At 40.6% G+C, this 19961-nt stretch overlaps 1 protein-coding gene across 1 annotated transcript in view; it reads right to left on the reverse strand.

The window, feature by feature from the left end:
* Window positions 1-1112: 1112 nt before the first annotated feature.
* Window positions 1113-19961, reverse strand: part of RBL1 (RB transcriptional corepressor like 1) — a 74922-nt gene continuing 56073 nt past the window's right edge. Inside the window, 6 exon segments of the mRNA XM_065414297.1 lie at window positions 1113-1283; window positions 1578-1742; window positions 2363-2529; window positions 16571-16661; window positions 16841-16912; window positions 19368-19544. Of these exon segments, the coding sequence (XP_065270369.1) occupies window positions 1113-1283; window positions 1578-1742; window positions 2363-2529; window positions 16571-16661; window positions 16841-16912; window positions 19368-19544 (843 nt within the window).

Below are 19961 nucleotides of genomic sequence, written 5' to 3' on the forward strand. Positions count from 1 at the left end.
TACTACACAACAAAGGAGAGTACACTCGTCACAAAAAAATATAAAAATCCTAAAGAAAAGAAATTTTAAGTTCATTAAATGAATCATCACACATTTACTACAGCAGTAACTGATGGCCAAAGCCCAGACCTGTTTAACCATTATTGATACACGCTAGCCTTTTTCAGTTAAGATACAGTATCTATGAATATTTAGTGCTGCAGAGGCGATGTGCAGAAGGAAGGAGTGCTTCAGAGCTGTCTCCAGTGGCAGAATTCACTGCTCTGGAGGAAGCTGAATTCAGAAGAGGCTCGCAGAAACATCTCCCTAACACTCTAGAATAAGTGCGCTTTCAATTTAGGACTTTGCAGTTGTACTTGCTGATTTCTCTCCCAAACCATAAGAAACATACTTAATCCATGTCACAACAATCACTTTAGTTCACATCCTGAAAGTAGGTGGAGAATAGCATTTTACCAGTTATACTCAGCTATAAAAGCCAAAAATTAACCCTGTTCAAATCACATTATCAAGTGTTTGATAAAAGGTGACTTTTTTCACGTAATATAGAATGCAGAACCAAGAACAGATGGGTTTATGTAACCCTTAATGTAGTAAAACAAATAAGTTGTCTCCTGATCTGTCCACATTAAAGTAATGCATAAGATTCTATACTCTTCATGTAAAAACAAAAAGGCGCTTGAGGTGTTTCCCCGCCAACAGATCCCCAAATGCTGAGTATAGTGATTGCCCCTGCTGCTTTCCTACATCCAGTCAATTCAATTTCAGAAACAGAACCACTGAAAGTAGGAGCTGGCCCTCATGCTCAAAGCAGAACCGCTAAACTAGAAGATTAGAGGTGAATATCTGACATGGCTCAAAGAACCATTTCAACATGCTAATCAGCAGATAGATTCATAGCACGTCTGACAGCAATAAAGTTAATGTGATCCTAGCCTCTAATTCCCCACAGTTCAGTCCTTAACACTTCCTTTTTGCATTCCTACTGAAGTCAGGTGACAGTACAATTTTACACATTAATCAGTAAACTGCCTGCACACACCACAGCTGGAAAACGGAAAAATTGTTTCCCAGGTGTGATGAATTCTGGAGGCTTCAGTCCCTTGTAGATGTTAGTGATTTGCTCTTTCACTGACAACATCCTGAAGACGTTTTAGTAAGACATCATCATTTTCCTGGCAGAGTCGTTTTGCTGGAGACTCACTGTCACTGTCAATTGTAATTGCTCGCTTCTTACTCCTGTGTTCACCTTGTTTTATCATATTGTTGATGTCCTTCAAACTCTGTCAATAAGAGGAGATTTAAAATTAAAAACAAATATTCAAGCCACTATAATTACTCAATATGACTCTCAGTTTTCAACATGGTCCGAAAAAAGTATTCCTACTCTGGACGGATGTAGCACCTTCCATCTAAGCACTGAGTGTTTTATCCTTTACTTCAGGAACTGCAAGACCAGTTTGAAGAAAGTCTTCACAGCACTCTCTTATGAAAAACCCCAAAGCCAGTCAGAAATTTGGGAGAGAGAGAAATCTTTAGTGATTGCAAAGCTTAAAGGTCTTATGTGAATGTCTTACCTTAGAAGGGCTCCCATTAAACTTGTATAGTAGAGCAGTCTGAGGCGTCAGGCAGGCACCATTCTTGTGTGGTGAAACATAAACAGAGTGTTGCTGGGATATCCGCCGAGGAGACACTGGCTGCTGTTTAATGTAGGGGAACGGGGAAAGTGGAGGCGCTTCCATCTTAAAGAAAAAATGGCACACACAGTTTGTCTGTAGGAATTTACCAGAAGGACATTAAAGAATTAACTTCATAAATACATGAAATGCACATCCATTTTTATCAGTGTGTCCTTTTGGGCCTTCTGTTCCAGGTTACAATTACATTCTAATATTCCAATTCAGTATTCAGCCTGGCAATCACAAAAGAAACTTTATTATTTTTCAACTGTTTCACATAGATGACCTGAGGGGCACTTAAATGCCACTCAGTTTCCCATATTAATATGGCATTCACTCATCAGTTTCTGCTCCATTTCAATGGATAGCCTGTTAGCAGGACAGACATGCAATCTTGTTGCTGTAGTATGTTATAGCCCAGAACTATGATTACTTTATTTATGCAACCATGTAGAAACAAACACAATCAGATGATGAGGTGGATCCATTTCATGCTGAGTGTCAGAGGATGGGTTTAGAGGTGAGACATATACAAGCCTACACAGTTTATGATCTACAGGGCAATGATAGCAACAGTCTGAGTTTTTAAAAGATGACATTTTATGTTTAAAGGGCAATAAAACTACCACTAAGCATCCATGCACACTATTAGACATATTCAAAATCAGAATTATTTTACTTACTACATGATCCTGGTTTGTGACATCGTACTTGAGTGCAAATGATTTTACTCTTCCTACATAGACTGCATTGTAAAATTTTATCAGATCTCCTCTCTCCTCCTTTCCCGATTCACTTGAGTTCTCTGGTGTTGATCTTACAAGTGAAAGAGACACTTTCCCAGGAGAGTCTATCACAGTAGGGAAAAAAAAAAAAAGTCAGATTTAAAACCCTTAATGTCAGCAATCTAAATTAGATTTTTAAGATACAAGCTAATACATAACCAGTCACACTCTATATAAAGATTCCACTTATAAAGAGTTAAAATGATTAAGAGAAGGTTACTCACCTGGTGCAGTAATGGAGGTTCTTCAAGATGGTTATCCTTGTGGATGCTCCACTTTAGGTGTCTATGCGCCCTAGCTTGTAATTGGAGATTTGTGGTAGCAGTGTCTGGTTGGGTCACGCGCGTGCCGCTCCAGGCGGTTACATAGCGCTGCACGACCAACCATCCCTTGGTTCCTTCTCTACTGCAGAGAATCTATGTGAAACTCCAAAGTAGAGGGAAGGAGTAAGGGTAGTGGAACACACACAGGGACAACCATCTCAAAGAACCTCAGTTCCTGCACTGAGTAATCTCTTCTTCACGGAGTGTCCCTGGGCGTGCTCCACTTTAGGTGACTGTTGAGCAGTGCCCCTCAGTGGAAGAGAGGGGCTTCGGAGTTGTGTTATTGAAGGTGGATAACAGAAGTCCAAAGCGAGCGTCCGATGCTGACTGTTGCTCTATAGCAGGGGTCGGCAACCTTTCAGAAGTGGTGTGCCGAGTCTTCATTTATTCACTCTAATTTAAGGTTTCGCACGCCAGTAATACATTTTAACATTTTTAGAAGGTCTCTTTCTATAAGTCTATAATATATAACTAAACTATTGTTGTATGTAAAGTAAATAAGGTTTTAAAAATGTTTAAGAAGCTTCAATTAAATTAAAATGCAGAGACCCCCGGACCAGTGGCCAGGATCAGGGCAGCGTGAGTGCCACTGAAAATCAGTTTGCGTGCCACCTTCGGCACGCGTGCCATAGGTTGCCTACCGCTGCTCTATAGCATAGTATTTCGTGCATATGTGGGTGTGACAGGTTCCCCCCCTTCCGGGGTGCCACCTGGGACTGGGGTACCACTGAGCCTGCCTGACCCACCAGCCTGGGCTTCCTTTCACCCTGTAATGCTGTGACAAGCTGCAGACACGCTCCTGGTCTCACATGTTCACCAGCACAGAAGTAGGGACACACCCAGCTGCAGAAACACACAGACACTGAAATTAGCTCTGCCTGGGAAGGCTCAGTTAAGGAATTGCCCAGTACTCAGGTGCACATCCCCTCTCTAGGGGATAAACCCAAAATTATACGGTCTTGCACTGCACAGAGAACTGTACAGTGTAAGCTCATGAAATTCACCCCACCCCTCAACGTGGAGAGGGATATACCCAACTTTCTGCCCCAAGTAAGGATTTTTACACACACTGGTTTTAAATAAAACAAAAGTAAGTTTATTAACTACACAAGATAAATTAAGTGATTATAAGGGCTAGCAAACAGATCAAAGCAGATTACCTGGCAAATAAAACCAACACTCAATCTAAGCTTATAAGCAGCAAATTCTCACCCTAAATGTTGTTCTAGACAGATTGTAGAGATTCTTGAAGGCAAGCTGCCCTTGCTTGCGGCTTAAAACGCCAGATATTCCTTTTACAGGCCAGACATCCTCTAGCCTGGGCTCAGCTCTTCCCCCCCAGCTTAGTCTCTTTGCTTCTCAGGTGTTTCCAGCAGCCTTCTTTCTTAGGTGGGCGTTAGTGAAGAACGACCCATGATGATGTCACTCTCCTATCTTAAATAGTTTTTGCATATGGTGGGGATCCTTTGTTTCCCAGCGATCCCCACCTCCAGTCAGTGGGAAAATGCTAGTATTATCATGAATCCAACACCAGGTGACTTGGTCACATGACCCTACAGCCATAACTCAGAGGCTGTTTGTAACGTCCCCAGGAAGGCTTCTCTGTGGGTGATTAGCATCTTCTAAGACCTATTGTTCTCCCTAGTGGCCCTTCCCAGCGAGACACCTAGAAGGATTGCATTCTGCCTGGTGGGCATTCCCCAGGTGTAAACATATTTGTAATAGATGCATAGACAATATTCTTTACTTCAGATACAAAAATGATACATGCATACAAATAGGATAATCATATTTAGTAAATCATAACCTTTCCAATGATATCTCACATGACCCATCTTGCATAAAACACATCTTAGTTATGCCATAATCATATCATAACTATATCTCTATGAAGAAAATGGAGTATAATGCCACAGTGGTCTGATGCCCAAGTTACTGCTCTGCAAATGTTGATAATGGGGACATCGTTGAGAAAAGCTACGGATGCTGAAAATGCTCTGGTATAGTGTATGTGGATGCCCATTGGGGCTTGTAAAGGAAGTTTTTGATAACAAAGGTGGATGCATCCTTATATCCACTTGGATAGTCTATGCTTTGAGATGGTTTTTCCCATTGAACATTGTATTATAGAGACAAATAGTTTTGGTAACTTTCTAAATGTTTTTATTCTTTCAATGTAGAAAGCTGATGCTCTTCTAATGTCCAGTGTATGGAGTGATGCCTCCTTGGGTAGGAATTTGGGGTGTGGTCTTAAGATAACTTTGTCTTTAAAGAAAGTTGTGTATGGGGGGGTGTTATTAGGGCACCTAGTTCCTTCATCCATCTGGCGGATGTGATGGCGATGAGGAAAGCCACCTTCTTAGATAGGTGGAGTAGTGAGCAGGTGGCAAGCGGCTCAAATGGTTTTCCTATTAATCTGTGTAAGATGAGGTTGAGCTACCACGTAGAAGGTGGGTTCCTTATTTCTGGGTAAATGTTCTCAATGCCCTTGAGGAAACGTTTAGTTGTTGGGTGGGCGAATATGGTGACCCCATCCACCTTTTCATGGAAAGCAGTGATCACCACCAAGTGTACCTTGATGGAAATTGTGGACAGCCCGTTTTTATATGTAATCCAGTACCCTTGGTAAAGGGGAGGATGTGATAAGATCTGTTTATCTTGGCACCAATTGCTGAACCGTTTCCACTTATGCATATATGCGTCTTCCTTGTGCTCGTTCTATGGCAGTTCATTAGTATGTCTTTTGCTTCCGCCGAACAGGGTGTCTCAACTCCTCTCTGCCATGGAGAAAAGCCAGGCCTTGTGGTGGAGTATTGCGAGGTTGGGATGTTGGACATGCCCCACATTTTGTGAGAAGAGGTGAGGTATCAGGGGAAGGGTTTGAGGCGAGCATACCGCTATCTTTAACAGGTACGGAAATCATGTTTGTCTGGGCCATGTAGGTGCTATTAGAATGACTCTGGATTTGTCCCTCGATCTTGGGTATGAGCCAGTTTAGGAGTGGGGTCAGGGGGAATGCATATGTTAATGATGCATCCCATTTGATGAGGAGAGCATCGCCTAAGGAATGGTGTCCCAGTTCTGCTTTGGAGCAATATTGTGGGCACTTGGTGTTCTGTGCTGTTGCAAAGAGGTCTATGGTAGGGAATCCCCATAGTTTGAATATCGTATGTAAAATTCTGGGATCCATCTCCCATTCATGACTGTGACAACTCTGTGCTTAGCGCATCTGCTGTTGTGTTTTGACATCTCGGAAGATAGGATGCTGATAGGCTGATGTTGTTGCTGATGCACCAATTCCAGAGCTGCATTGCCTCTGTCCATAGGGAGTGTGACTGTGCCCCCCTGTCAAGGCTGCTTCCCCACTCTGAACTTTAGGGTACAGATGTGGGGGCCTGCATGAAAACTTCTAAGCTTAACTACCAGCTTAGATTTGGTCCACTGCCACCACTCTCAAAGCTAATTCCCTTCCCTGGGTAGCCTTGAGAGACTCTTCACCAATTCCCTGGTGAATACAGATCCAAACCCCTTGGATCTTAAAACAAGGAGAAATTAACCATCCCCCCTCCTTCCTCCCACCAACTCCTGGTGGATCAAGATCCAACCCCCTTGGATCTAAAAACAAGGAAAAATCAATCAGGTTCTTAAAAAGAAGGCTTTTAATTAAAGAAAAAGGTAAAAATCATCTCTGTAAAATCAGGATGGAAAATAACTTTACAGGGTAATCAAACTTAAAGAGCTCAGAGGACCCCCCTCTAGCCTTAGGTTCAAAATACAGCAAACAGAGATAAACACTCTAGCAAAAGGTACATTTACAAGTTGAGAAAACAAAGGTAAACTAACACGCCTTGCCTGGCTGTTTACTTACAAGTTTGAAATATGAGAGACTTGTTCAGAAAGATGTGGAGAGCCTGGATTGATGTCTGGTCCCTCTTAGTCCCAAGAGCGAACAACCCCCCAAAACAAAGAGCACAAACAAAAGCCTTCCCCCCCACCAAGATTTGAAAGTATCTTGTCCCCTTATTGGTCCTTTGGGTCAGGTGTCAGCCAGGTTACCTGAGCTTCTTAACCCTTTACAGGTAAAAGGATTTTGGAGTCTCTGGCCAGGAGGGATTTTATAGTACTGTACACAGGAGAGCTGTTACCCTTCCCTTTATAGTTATGACACCTCCCCTTGGCGGTTTATGTAAAACATGCACACTATATGGTCTGTGAGGATCCTGATGGCTTTGTTTATGATTATAGGTAGAAAGTGGTTGCATGCGTCACGGACTGCCCTTATCTCCAGCAAGTTTATGTGCATGTTGGACTCCAATGGGAACCATTGGCCTTGGATTGTGTTGTTGAGTAGATGCACTCCCCAACCTATTAGGGAGGCATCCGTAGTGAATGTCATTGTTGCAGTCCTTTGTAGAAATGTGACTCCTGTTCAGACATTCTTGGGTTGTGTCCACCATTTTAGGGAGTCTTTTACCCTGTGTGGCATTGTAAGACATCTGCTTAGGCTGTGCCTGTGTGACATGTACACTGTTTGAAGCAGGCCTGCAGGCATCTCACGTGAAGTCTGGTGTGACAACAAATGTCATTGCTGACACATGTCCCAGTAGTTGTACACTCGTTCTGGCAGATGTTTGTGGGCTGTCCATTACTATCTAAATTAAATTGACAAGTTTGATGAAGTGTTGCAGAGGTAGTGTCGCTGTTGAACAGTCTAAACAAGCTCCTATGAATTCCAATTTCTGGACATGAATCAATGTGGGCTGTTGTGCATTATTTGTAACCCATACCTCATTAAAAGGGTTATTGTACTCTGCGAGGCACTCATTGCTTCTTGTTATGTTGGTGCCCTTATGAAGCAATCGTCCAAATATGGAAATATCAAGACTCTGTATCTGCAGACGTGTGCTGCCACCACCACTAAAACTTTGGAGAAAACAGTTGGGGTGGTCAACCAGCCAAAGGATAGTACTTTGTATTAGAAGTGTTGTTTCCCTAGGGTGAACCTCAGGAATCTTCTGTGTGATGGATGAATGGTAATGTGGAAATACACGTCCTGCAGGTCGAGGGTCGAGAATCAGTCCCCCTTTTCTAATGCTGGAATTATGGTTTGTTAGTGTCACCACTTTGAAATGTTGGTTTTTACAAATTTGTTGAGTTTCCTTAGACCCAAGATGAGTCTCCATCCGCCTGTCTTTTTCTATGTGAGAAAATATTTTGAATAGAAACCTTTCCCTCTGTGCTGCGTTGGTACAGGTTCCACAGCGCCTAGATGAAGGAGATGGTTTACTTCCTGTTGCAGCAGTGACTTGTGAGAGGGGTCCCTGAAGAGGGACAGAGAGGGAGGGTGGGTAGGTGGGATGGAGATAAAGGGGATGGAGTAACCAGTTTGGATAATTTCCAAAACTCACCTGTCTGTAGTGATATTGAGCCAGACTCGGGTGAAACGGTGACAAGTAATTTCTGAATGGTCGGGAAATAATCTCTGTTTCCAGCGTTAGAATGTGCAGTTATCTCGTGCGCTTGACCACACCTTCAAAATTGCGGTCTCGTGGTGGATGTTGGGACATCGAAGGTTGGTTTTGATTTTGTTGATGTCTGGTTTGTCTTTGCTTGCAGTGTTGGTCATACTGCCTGTGTGTTTGTGCGTATGGCAGTGATCAGAATCTCTGGGTATATCTGCCCTGTTTCTTTTTATTTGCAAGTGTATAGATGCCCAGGGATTTTAATGTTGATCTTGAGGGTGTGGAGGGACTCATCCATTTTGGCTGTAAATAATTTTGGAACTTTCAAGGGTAGATCCTCGACTGTTGACTGGACCTCCCTGGAGAACCCAGAGAGATGAAGCCATAATGCACGGCGCATGACCACAGATGTTGCAATGGTTTGTGCGGCCATGTCTGCGGACTCAAGTAAGGCCTGCAGGGCTGTGCTGGCGATGAGATAGCCTTCAGTGATATTAGCTTTAAATTGTTTTTTTTTTTTAATCTTCAGGTAAACCATCAATAAATTCTGACATTTTTGAAAAGATGGTGTGTGTGTATTTAGACAGTAGAGCCTCATAATTAGCTATGCAGAACTAAAGTGTTGCAGATGAATAAGGCTTGTGGCCAAAGAGGTCTAACCTTTTCCAATCTCTGTCACACGGGGTTGTTGTAGAGTGGTGTTGCTTTCCCCTCTCATTTACAGTCTTCACCACTAGTGAGTTTGATGTGGGGCGTGTAAATAAGAACTCAGCTCCTTTAGGTAGCACACAGTATTTCGTGTCTGATCTTTTGCATGATGGGGGTGCTGTTGCTGATCTTTCTCAGATGGTTTTGGCAGGTTCCATAATGGCATCATTGATTGGTAATGCTATCTTCGCTGAGGGATATGACTGAAGTATGTCTAGTACTTTATGCAGTGATTCAGGTACCTGTTCTAGAGAAATGTCCAAGGACTCTGCCACCCTTTTGAAGAGGGGGGTTTATAGTTTAATCTGGTGACAAAGATGAGAGGTTCGCAGGTGGCAAGGCTTCCTGGTCAGATATGTCCTCTGTCACATCCTCTTGTGTTTCTGAGGGTGCTGGGATAGGTGGTGATGGAGATTGTGGAGTTCTCAATCTTGGTGGGCTAGAGGGCCTGCAATGTTGAGCCCTGTACATTGCCCATGGATCCCAGTAGGGCCAGTTTGGTGGGATTGGCATGGAGGATGGCGCCTATACCAGACACATGCTTCTGCAGATGAGTGGTACTCTGGTAGGTGGGATGGTCCGGGTTTGGGTGAGGAGTGATGAGGTGTATATCTCACTCCTTCATCCTTGTCTTCATTGTCACTAGACGGAGGAGGAGCTGACTTAGTTGGAGTAGTCAAGCGGCTTGGTACTGATCAAGATGGAGTGCCATCAGTACTAAGGAGCAGATATTCCGGTGTTGAGGAGACCAATAGGTCTTCATGTCTCAGGAATTGATGCAGAACTGTGAGCGTTGCTGGTGGTACGGGAGTGAGAGTTGTGCTGTGCTGCGCTGCATAGGTACCACAAGTGGCGCCACTGTGCCACTCGCCTTTTCGGCTCCATGGGTACCGAGATGGAGGGTTTCACTTTGCTCTGTGAGCCTCTGTTCGAGCTTGCGCGCATAGGGTCTTTCGCTCTCCGGGAACTCTCAGTACCAGAAGGTGCTGATGTCTCGCAATCCGACGTGCTTAGTACCGAGATCGACTTTGCAGTCGGGGATCACTTTTTCTTGGCCGATTTCTGGTGCAGTGAAGTCTGGGACTGCTTTTTGGTAGCCTTTTTGGATAAAGGCTCTTTCGTAGGCGCTGCAGGGGCAGGACCTCTGTCAGAGGCTGCGAATGGTGAACGTTGGTCCTGAGGTGTCCTGGACTCATGGTCCGAGGCCAGTCTGAGGGATTTCTCCATCATAAGGAGTTTAAGTTGGAGATCCCGAGCATTTCTTGCTCTGGGCATGAGGTTACGGCAATGTGGACCAATGTTCCCTCTAATTTTTTCCATCAGTTTGCGGAAGAAATTTTGTTACATGCACCAAATTATCAAGGTAATGTGCGGATGTGTGCCACCAGTAGAAACAAAAAACCTAAATGTAATATATATTTTTAAAAAGTTACCATAGGGATAATTACTTCAGCCAGGACAGGTTAGGCATTTTAGAACTCACTACTCAAAGAATTAAATTTAAGCATAACAGAGAAATAAAAATTATGAAATGCATAGACCAGTCAAAAAACTCAAACAACACTTTGAAAGAATAAAATTACAGAGACTATATGTGCATTGCAGGAAGTATCAAGTAACAACAACAAGTACGTGTTGGGAGGTGAGTGTGAAAGACAAGAGACATGCATTGCCCCTTTAAGTACATTCACAGCCTGGCAGGACTCCCCAGTGGACGGCAGCTGCCCTGGGGCATCATTCAGGTAATCAATATTGCTAACTCTAATGCTATATGGTGCTTTTCCTTAAAGCCCCAGTGTGTATACACGGGCACAGGAAGAGGATATTGAGGAAGAAGTGTCCCCTTGAATTCTGAGAGAAGTGGAGCAGCTTCCTCCCATTCTGAGTTATAGTCAAGGGACTAAAACTTAAAGTATCTGTATGCCCAAAGTGTGGCTGACAGCTCTGATATGGAGCTGCGCGTGCCAGGGTGGATAATCAGGAAGACTCGATATAATCATGGATTTCAACATAAAAGTGCATTCTTGTTGGTTGTTATAACCTTAATACATATTCTTCACAACTCAGAGATAGATGTAGGTTTCATTTTTAGAAGGTACACACTATACATTTTTAAAGTGATTTATTTTGAAAACTTTTCAGATTAGTTTTACAGCTATATCAGCAAATGAATGATTGTTTGATTATATTTCATTTACCAAAGGTAATTGAAGCAGATATTTATGAAGTCATTGGGAGGTGATCTATCTCCAATTCAACAGGTTAATCATTAATATTTGGAGGATTTTCTTGCCATGCTGTATTAGGAGGAGAACATCACCAGACAAACATTTAAATTGTTCTATTTAACTAAAACAACAATGTTATGTATTCTGGATTTTTTTCTTCAACAGCAAACATATAATATTTTAACAAAACAAGCATATTAATTTTTGAATTTAAACATTAAAGTTTTTTAAAATCAGGTTTGTTTTTGTTAAAATTGTTTTGAACTAAAATAGTTAAATGAAATATTAAAAAAAACAACTTTAAAAAAAAATAACAGCCACCATTTTTGCTGTTAACAAGAATGTTATCTCTGGAGACACAAATCCACAGTTTGAGAACTGCAAAACTAAGCATCTCTGATGGTATCTTCTAGACTGAGCACTGATTCCCATTGGGTAGATAGAAAGATTAACCTAAATAATCTATACAGAAGCCCCTGGAACCCTTTAAGATTGGGTCCCTAATCCATGAACTATTGGAACTCATTTACAAAACTTTTCTTAAACATTACATGAATATATTGTCTCATACTATAGAATTAGAATTTACAATCCCTATTCCATGATGAGATATCTTTGAGCTATAATGTAGCTATCTTTAGATAAAATGCTTTTTGAGGAAAGAACCTATCAAAAAAATCCAATTTTTATTTTATTTTTTTAAAAATATCATTGCTTATCATCTACCCTGCTGCATGCTGATAGAGAAGTCAGGCCATTGCTCCCAGACCGCATTCCTCACTGAAAGGGGCCTTTTTTTCTTTTTCTTATTGTACAGAAGACCTAGCCCTCTCTCTCCACCAGAGGCAACTTTGTGGAGGTTACTGTCATTCTAGTGTTTACACATCAATTTACAGTGTTATGACTCTATATTCACAATGGAAAAAGATAGAAACTCAGGGATTGTTTTAATTAAAGCGCAGAATTTCAGTTGATGGCAAAATGCAGCCCAAATGGTGGAGCCTCACTAAACCCCTGAGCGCTACTGTTTCTTTTTAGCCCTATGATTTGCTGCTGTATGTTGCCCTTTTAAGTAGATTGGCACTCAAAGCAGACATAGCAGCAGCAGCCACCAGCAAGCTCCCACTGTCCCACTCCTGACCCTATCATGCCCCCCCCCCACCCCGCAGAGATAAGGTACAAGGGTGGGGGGAGGGGAACATCCTGACATCAGCGCCCCTCTTCCCACTGCTCTGCATAGCAAGCAGCAGGCTCCTGGGAATAGCTCCAAGGCAGATGGCAGGAGCAGCACAGCAGTGGGAAACCTGAAGTGTGCAGCACTTGTTAGCTTGCTGGGCAGCTGCCTGGTCGTGCAGCTTTGAGGGAACTTAGATGTGGACACTTTTGAGGAATGTGTCTTGCCGAGACAGCGGACACACTGTGCGTGTCCATCAGAGACAGGGATTGACAGTCTGCAAGTCAGGCAGCGTTTGAAGCCCGGTGATCCGGGCATGTCGGAGAGAGTCTGTCTCAAACAAGAAGGGAGCAGTAACTCTATGGGAGCCAAAACTTATTTGCCTACGGAGGGGAATAAGGGTAGAAAAGCAAAAAAAAAAATTAAAAAAAAATAAATAAATAAAATAAAGTAAGTATAAAGGGCAAACTATCTAACTACTGAGTATACAGTGAAGTCGCATCATAGGCGCATTTAACTTACGCGATTTTAACTATACGCGCTCAGCAAAACAAAACAAAAGAGAGAAAAATAACAATTTAAATACTGTACCTGTAGTAAGCAGCAACAGAGGCTCCTACTTGTACCTGTAGTGTGGGCGATTCTGCCCGCCATTCCACTCAATGAGCGTTTGACTATACGCGATTTTCGCCTTACGCGCTGACTTCAGAACCTAACCCCCGCGTAAGATGCGACTCCCCTGTACTACCAACTATAAACTATCTTACCTAAAGGCTAATCTTATCTAAAGTTAAGTGAGGGTGCTGCTGATTGCTCCGACTCAAGCCAAAGGCGGTAGAGAAGGAATTGAGGGACAGTGCGAGACAGCGACAGAGCATGCAAGACCCAACCAGGCACTGCTACCACAAATCTCTGATTACAAGCACAGGGTGCATAGACACCTAAAGTGGAGCACCCACAGTGACACTCCTTGAAGAAGAACAGATGTTACAAGGTTGTTATAGATATGAGTAGTGTGAATTACAAATGATTATAAGCACATTAGCAGAAGGTGTTGAACAATCTATTGACCTGTTGTACTCTGTAACAGGCTACAACAATATATATATTTTTTTAAAACCACCATTCACCATTTATCAAATCCTTATCAACTATTTATAAATGGAACCTTAAAATAGAAGGTGTGACCACACTGCCTTTCCCACAAACATGTTATTTCTTCTTTTAATAAAGAGTTACAATTCTTCTGAACGACAGGGGAAAGACCAGCTTGCTTAGACACACATTTATATTGCTGAGGCTTCAGTCCAGAGACAGCAATAATAAAGCTACCATTGACCAAGACCACTCTTTTTATGGTGCTCAGAATCGCAAGGTTGTGATAAAGATCTGCTTTAACTACTGTAGCACACACCATGTTTTATGAAAACCCATGACAGACTATACAATTTGTGAAGCCTGATTTAACTGCCAACCTTTAGTTAAAAGGCACATTTATACTGGATTAATTGGCAGAGTAAGGATCAATACTTGACTCATGCCTTCACTGTAAAAAAAAAAAAAAAAAAAAAAAGATTCTGGAATATTGTACATTATGTATACAACGCGACAGTCAGTGGAAACTGTGGTAGCTACACAGCAAGCCTGGTTACTGCAACTGTTCTACCACTTTCTAACTCCAAAATTAACTTGGATCACAGCTGAATACAGTCTTCTAATAGAAGTAATTTTAATCTCTAAATTGTTCGCTAACAAAAACTCTTTTCATGGAAGTAATTGGATGCAAGCCAAGCACCTTAATAAAGCACAAACCTAGGGTCTGATACTAAAACACCTTATGCTGGAACAGGAGTGAGTACGAAAACTGGAGTCAGGACAAACAAGCTCCATTCCCCGCTCTACCACTAACCTGCTGTGTGACACTTGGGAAGTCACGACTTCTCTTCCCATCAACAGGGGGTTAAGAGTTAACTAATGCTGATATTAGATAAAAGTGGTGATTTAAGTGAAAAATTAGTTCATGTGCACTTGGACAGAAATACTGTCACATGGTTTGCAAACTGGCTAAAAGCTCAAACAACTCTCCTGGCTTAGCACCTCTTGGTTGGCTGATGTCAGAAAAAGGGCATTTGAACTTACTGTTAACAATTCAAGTTTGCTGGTCTGATATTGGAGGAAGACTGGGTGGATAAAAATCAGTATTTAAAAAAACAAACATTAAAAAAGAAATCAATTTTATAAAAATTTTAAATACATTTTTCTTTTTAAAAATAAATCTATTTGAAATCAAATTTGAAACTATGATAACCTATATTAAAGCCCAAACTTCCTATAATCTATTCAAATAATATTCAAGCAGTAAGTTTGCTGCCAAGGTTTTAAAGAAAGCCAAACGCCCTTATCTGATGAAAGTCACTGGCTAAGCTCCTGGAACCAGAGCATGCTGAAGTGTTAAACCAGCTTTGCACATCAGTAGCCTCCTTCTGTAGGTGCAGAGAAATTATTTTCTTAATTTCTGTTTATTCAAACTAATCCAGTTCAATGATTAGTTCATTCAGAGTTCAGAAACTGATTGGGAGTTGAAAAAAAGAAGGAAAGCTTGTTTTCCTCTTCCAATCTATAACTACAAATGAGGTGTAAGAGAATGAGATCTACTAGTTCTAAGATCTTGAAGGACATAGTAACTAGAAGCAATCAGTTCAATGCTAACTATAGATAATACTTCCTCTGTTTAATAAACCAGTTAGCTTTAAATACAAAACACGTTTTGATAAATATTTTTCTTCTTATGTGTCCAACACTTTAAGGTAGGTTACATTTATTAATAAAACATTTTTAAAACGGTGTTTTTGTGCACTTTAATTGAATTCCAGTTTCCATCCAAATGCAACTTGACACACATGACAAGCGAAAAAATCTAATCTAATAAAGAAATGCATCATTCACCATTTTCTAACAATAAAAAAGTAAAACTTAAGAATCTGAATAAATGTATATTAAGCTAAATAACTGCTTAAATAAGTGTGTATAAATATAGCATATCCTCCTGGTGAGTAAAAAGTACCATCAAATATAGAGTAAAGGCTATATTTAGTTGCAAATCAACATGTTTTAATGGAAATCAACCTTTCTTTAGGAAAGCAATTATAAAGTACAAATACAAAACAAGACTCAAATCGATTATTTAAATCAAGATTTCCTGCTTACTGATTTAAATCATTTTGATTTAAATTAATCCACCATAGGGGCAAGAGAACCAAGGTCCCTGACTCAACATCTCTAACTTGCTGGGCTAATGTCAAGACACTGATCTCTTTGAAATTACTGGTCAACAGCTGTAGTATGCTGTTCTCATGTAAAGACACAGACTTCCATGAGGTCACTCTAGCTTGCTGAGCTGATGTCGAGAGCGACAATCCTCAGAGGTCAGTGGTTCAACATCTCTCACTGACAAGATAACAGAGACCCCAAGATGATTATATGGGGTATAGACCAACTAAGCATAACTTTTCTGGATAAATTAGACTGCTGTTGATCACTTTATGATTTGTAATGGTTAATGCCTTATTTTGATCAACTGTGTAGCAGCAGAAACAAATTTACATACCACCGTTCCGAAAAATCTATCTTGGATCTTGGGGAAAGAAAAATGCTTTAGGAAAAAAAAAAAGACATTTACCCACACTTTTTGCAAAAATCGAAACAACAGACATACTAAAGCCAAGACTCCTATCTACGTAAGGGCAATAAGTGTTTCAATGCAAGAGCTCCTCATTGAATCAAACCAATCTACCTTCTGACATTTTAAAAAGATGTTTCGAATCAGTCTTTAGAATATGCCATCACTCACTCTCTTTCCACTTATTAAGTGTTGTCTCAAGAGAGCTGCAATTATATAGAATCATCATCAGCTGCTCATTTAAAAAAAAAATTACTGTTCAACCAACCTAATTTAAAAATAGGGATTCTTAAAGATGTGAAGTTCTATCCTATTTGTTCTGATTGTGAAATGCATTTCCCATGTCCTAGCCTACACAGCATCTGACTATCAGTGTCTGTCTCCTTATTTCAATACTATTGCTTTTTAATCAGTTTATGATAAAATTAAATGTTTCCTCTTTGCTATTCTAATGGCTTTTATACTACACATTAGTTCTTTTAAATCCATTTGAATATTATTTTAAAACAGCAGGCTAACTTTATGAACTTACCACCACCTGTCATCTCCACATCTTGGGTTAAATTTGTATTTTCTGATGTGACCTCTTTGGGACTATTTTTCAACAAAACACTCCTGTAAACCTGCAATACGTGGGGAAAAATGCAGTTGTCAAGTAACACAAGAAACTCAAACTTAGATTAAATCTCAGTTCTCAGGTTAAATGCATGTAACATTCATTCTCCAATATTAGTATGAGCCCACTTAAAAGAGAGCTTGTATCAAACATTTATCTATAGGTAAGACAATGTTATTTACTCACATTGCTGTTTGCTTGTGGCTGGTTTCTGTAGCTTTTCATTATGTCCTGAAAAGTTCTTTCCTCTTTGGTCACCTGGAAAAGAAAAAACCCAAGAGGAACTACTTGAGACAAAACATAACGACTATGATAGTTATTTATCAGAGGGGTAGCCGTGTTAGTCTGGATCTGTAAAAAGCGACAAAGAATCCTGTGGCACCTTATAGACTAACAGACGTATTGGAGCATAAGCTTTCATGGGTGAATACGAAGTGGGTATTCACCCACAAAAGCTTATGCTCCAAAACGTCTGTTAGTCTATAAGGTGCCACAGGACGCTTTGTCGCTTTTTATGATTGTTATATGACAGCACATAAGTACTTATGCTTGTTTAAAAGGGAAATTTTCCAGAGTTTTCTTTATCTCATTTAGTCTGAAAAAAGTAACGAAGCTAAGAAAAGTAATTGATTCATAGATTCATAGATTCTAGGACTGGAAGGGACCTCGAGAGGTCATCGAGTCCAGTCCCCTGCCTGCATGGCAGGACCAAATACTGTCTAGACCATTCCTGATAGATATTTATATCAGAGTAGGAATAACTCATGTATTTTTTCTGGCCTACAAAAAGGTGATCTTCAGTTTAATGACCAGCCCGCTCCACCTTTCCTTTCCATGACAGAGAAAGGGAAAACTATGCCACATTCAAGAACTCTTAGTATGTTGAAAGACTTTGGGGTTATGTAGGGCTTCACAGTAGTGGAAACAGAAGGCAGCACACCCTGAGCCCTCACTTTCCAGCCCACACACAATACGACTTCTAAATAGGGGAGGATGGGAAAGCAGATCCTACAAGAAATTAGCCTTACTTCAGCAGGGGAGAAAAAGATGAACATGTTTAATTCCAACATGCTTTATTCTTATATAGCTCAATTTGTGTAGTTTTGCTGTGATGTTGCGTATTTCAAGAATATGCTTTGTACATCTGATTTAAAATCCATACTGTACATTTTTCATGAGCATTACATATGGCTTGAACTTATACATTAAAAAATGTAGTTCTGATATCTGAATATGACAACATGAGGAGAATAGTTTTTAGTTAACAATTCCTGCTGCTCATCTGCACTTGTAAAATTACTGCTCACTTAAGCTGAAGCTTAAAAATTACTTCTTCCCCTTTCCCTCAGAAGCTACCCCTGAATTGGAAAAGAGAACAATTATTAAGTCTTAGTGGGTAAGTAAAAATTTTAGTGATATTTGAAAATTGGATTTCTTATCCTTCGTTACTGGTATCTTCCTTATTTTCTGGAATGAGATGCAAGGTTACAGGGACACACATGTTCAGCTCTGTTTCAAGGTAAACAACATGTATCACCAATTTTAATAGCAAATGATCAACACTTTTGCAATGGAACTACAAGAAAAATGTATCAAGGTCCACTTGCTACAGTTGGGCTGTCAGGTCTCATTGCACTGGAGGCAACACTTCAGAGAAAGGCAGGAATCATGCAGCTGGCACACTTACTCAGTAAGACAAGGGAACACAGAGATCATTCAATGGTGGTATTTTTCTGCAAACCTTGTAGCAGTATCCAAACTAATCTAAGATTTAAGGATTGCTTACAATTACTAAAAGTAAAAGCAAGTAATTGTATTCCATGGCAGCTACATTCCACAGGTAATGCCTCTTCTCATTTTGTCTTTCCTATTAAGGCTCACTGGGCAAGTCAATTTAATATTCTCATCCCATTCAGCACAATGGAGTCCTGGTCCATGACTATGGCTCCCAGGTGCTACAGTAATACAAATAAATTACATTGGCACCTTGCCTAGTTTGAGTTCTGTTTTGTTTTATTTTTTTCACCTGAGTTTGCATCAGTCAGAAGATTACAAAACTCCCATTTGTGTGATAAGTTGGGCTGTTTATAGCACCTCAAAACATAATGTGAAAAGCTTGCACATCTCTTTTTATTTCTTAGCAAAACATTGTATTGCTAAGATAGATTCTTAGCTAGGTTCCTCAACCTTAATATCCTGTGTATGCAACTGCTAGAAGAATTATTTTTCTGAAAAAAGTGAAGTGTGGATATATAAAGTAAATTATTCCATGGAGGTGCAAGCCCCAGCAGCCTGTTAGTTAGTGCTCTGCATAACTACATAGATGCACTAGACTATTTCTAGTCATAGTCTCTCACTTTATAGACCAGCAGGGGTGCAGGCAGAGCACCAGAGATAAGCAACGTGAGGCAATCCCTTCTGGAGACAGAATATAACTATATCCTTTCTAGCTGACAATGGAACAGTGTGAATGGGCTCAAAAAAAGGAGTGCCATCCAGTCCTGAGTCAAAAGGGTTGTTGATATAGGACCTTGAGGGAGGATACGTAAAGGAAAGGAAAAGAAGACTTCAGGGCTTCATCAACATCCTGGAAGCACCTCCCCTCCCCAGTAAGATATCAAGAGTAAAGCAATTGTATAGTAGATTTTCAGTTTATTTTATTAGTTGCTGGAAATAGCTTAAGATATAATACTTCCTAAAACCTATATGTTACCTTTGCCATAATGTAAAAGGCACAAAGAAGGAGCTGATCCAAATGTCTGTCTTTCATTAGATCAGTGCAATGAACTAAAGTGAACTCAAAACATGTCCATATCTTCCTGCGCAACTCAATGGAAACATCCAGTTTTAAGCACAAATCACGCAAGCGCACACTTGCCAGATGATACACCTGGGAGGGAAAACAGCACAACAGAGAGTGAAGTCAACTGAATCTTGAAATCTAGTTTTATCACAATTGTGAGTCTTAAAACAACAAAGAATGCCAGCAATTAAAGGGAAGAATTCCAGAAAGCAATTTTTTTTTTTTTACCTGTACATGTTTCTGCATGTCAGAAACAACAATTTGAGATGGATGGACTGTATGTACTCCAACTCCATGATTGTAAAGCTAGATAAGTGCTGCTACCTGTCAGTTTAGCACCTTTTGGATCCCAATTCCAGCTTTGTTTTCTAGTTCCAGACAAATCCTCCACAGCATCAAACACAAACATTCAAAATGTTAAAGCAAGGAAAACAACAAATCAGAATCCTACTTAACAAAATACCATTTGCTTAACCAGAAGCAATTTGCCTTCATGACACAGAA

The sequence above is a fragment of the Emys orbicularis genome, chromosome 12 (genome assembly GCF_028017835.1).
Source record: "Emys orbicularis isolate rEmyOrb1 chromosome 12, rEmyOrb1.hap1, whole genome shotgun sequence".
Taxonomy (NCBI): Eukaryota; Metazoa; Chordata; order Testudines; family Emydidae; genus Emys; species Emys orbicularis.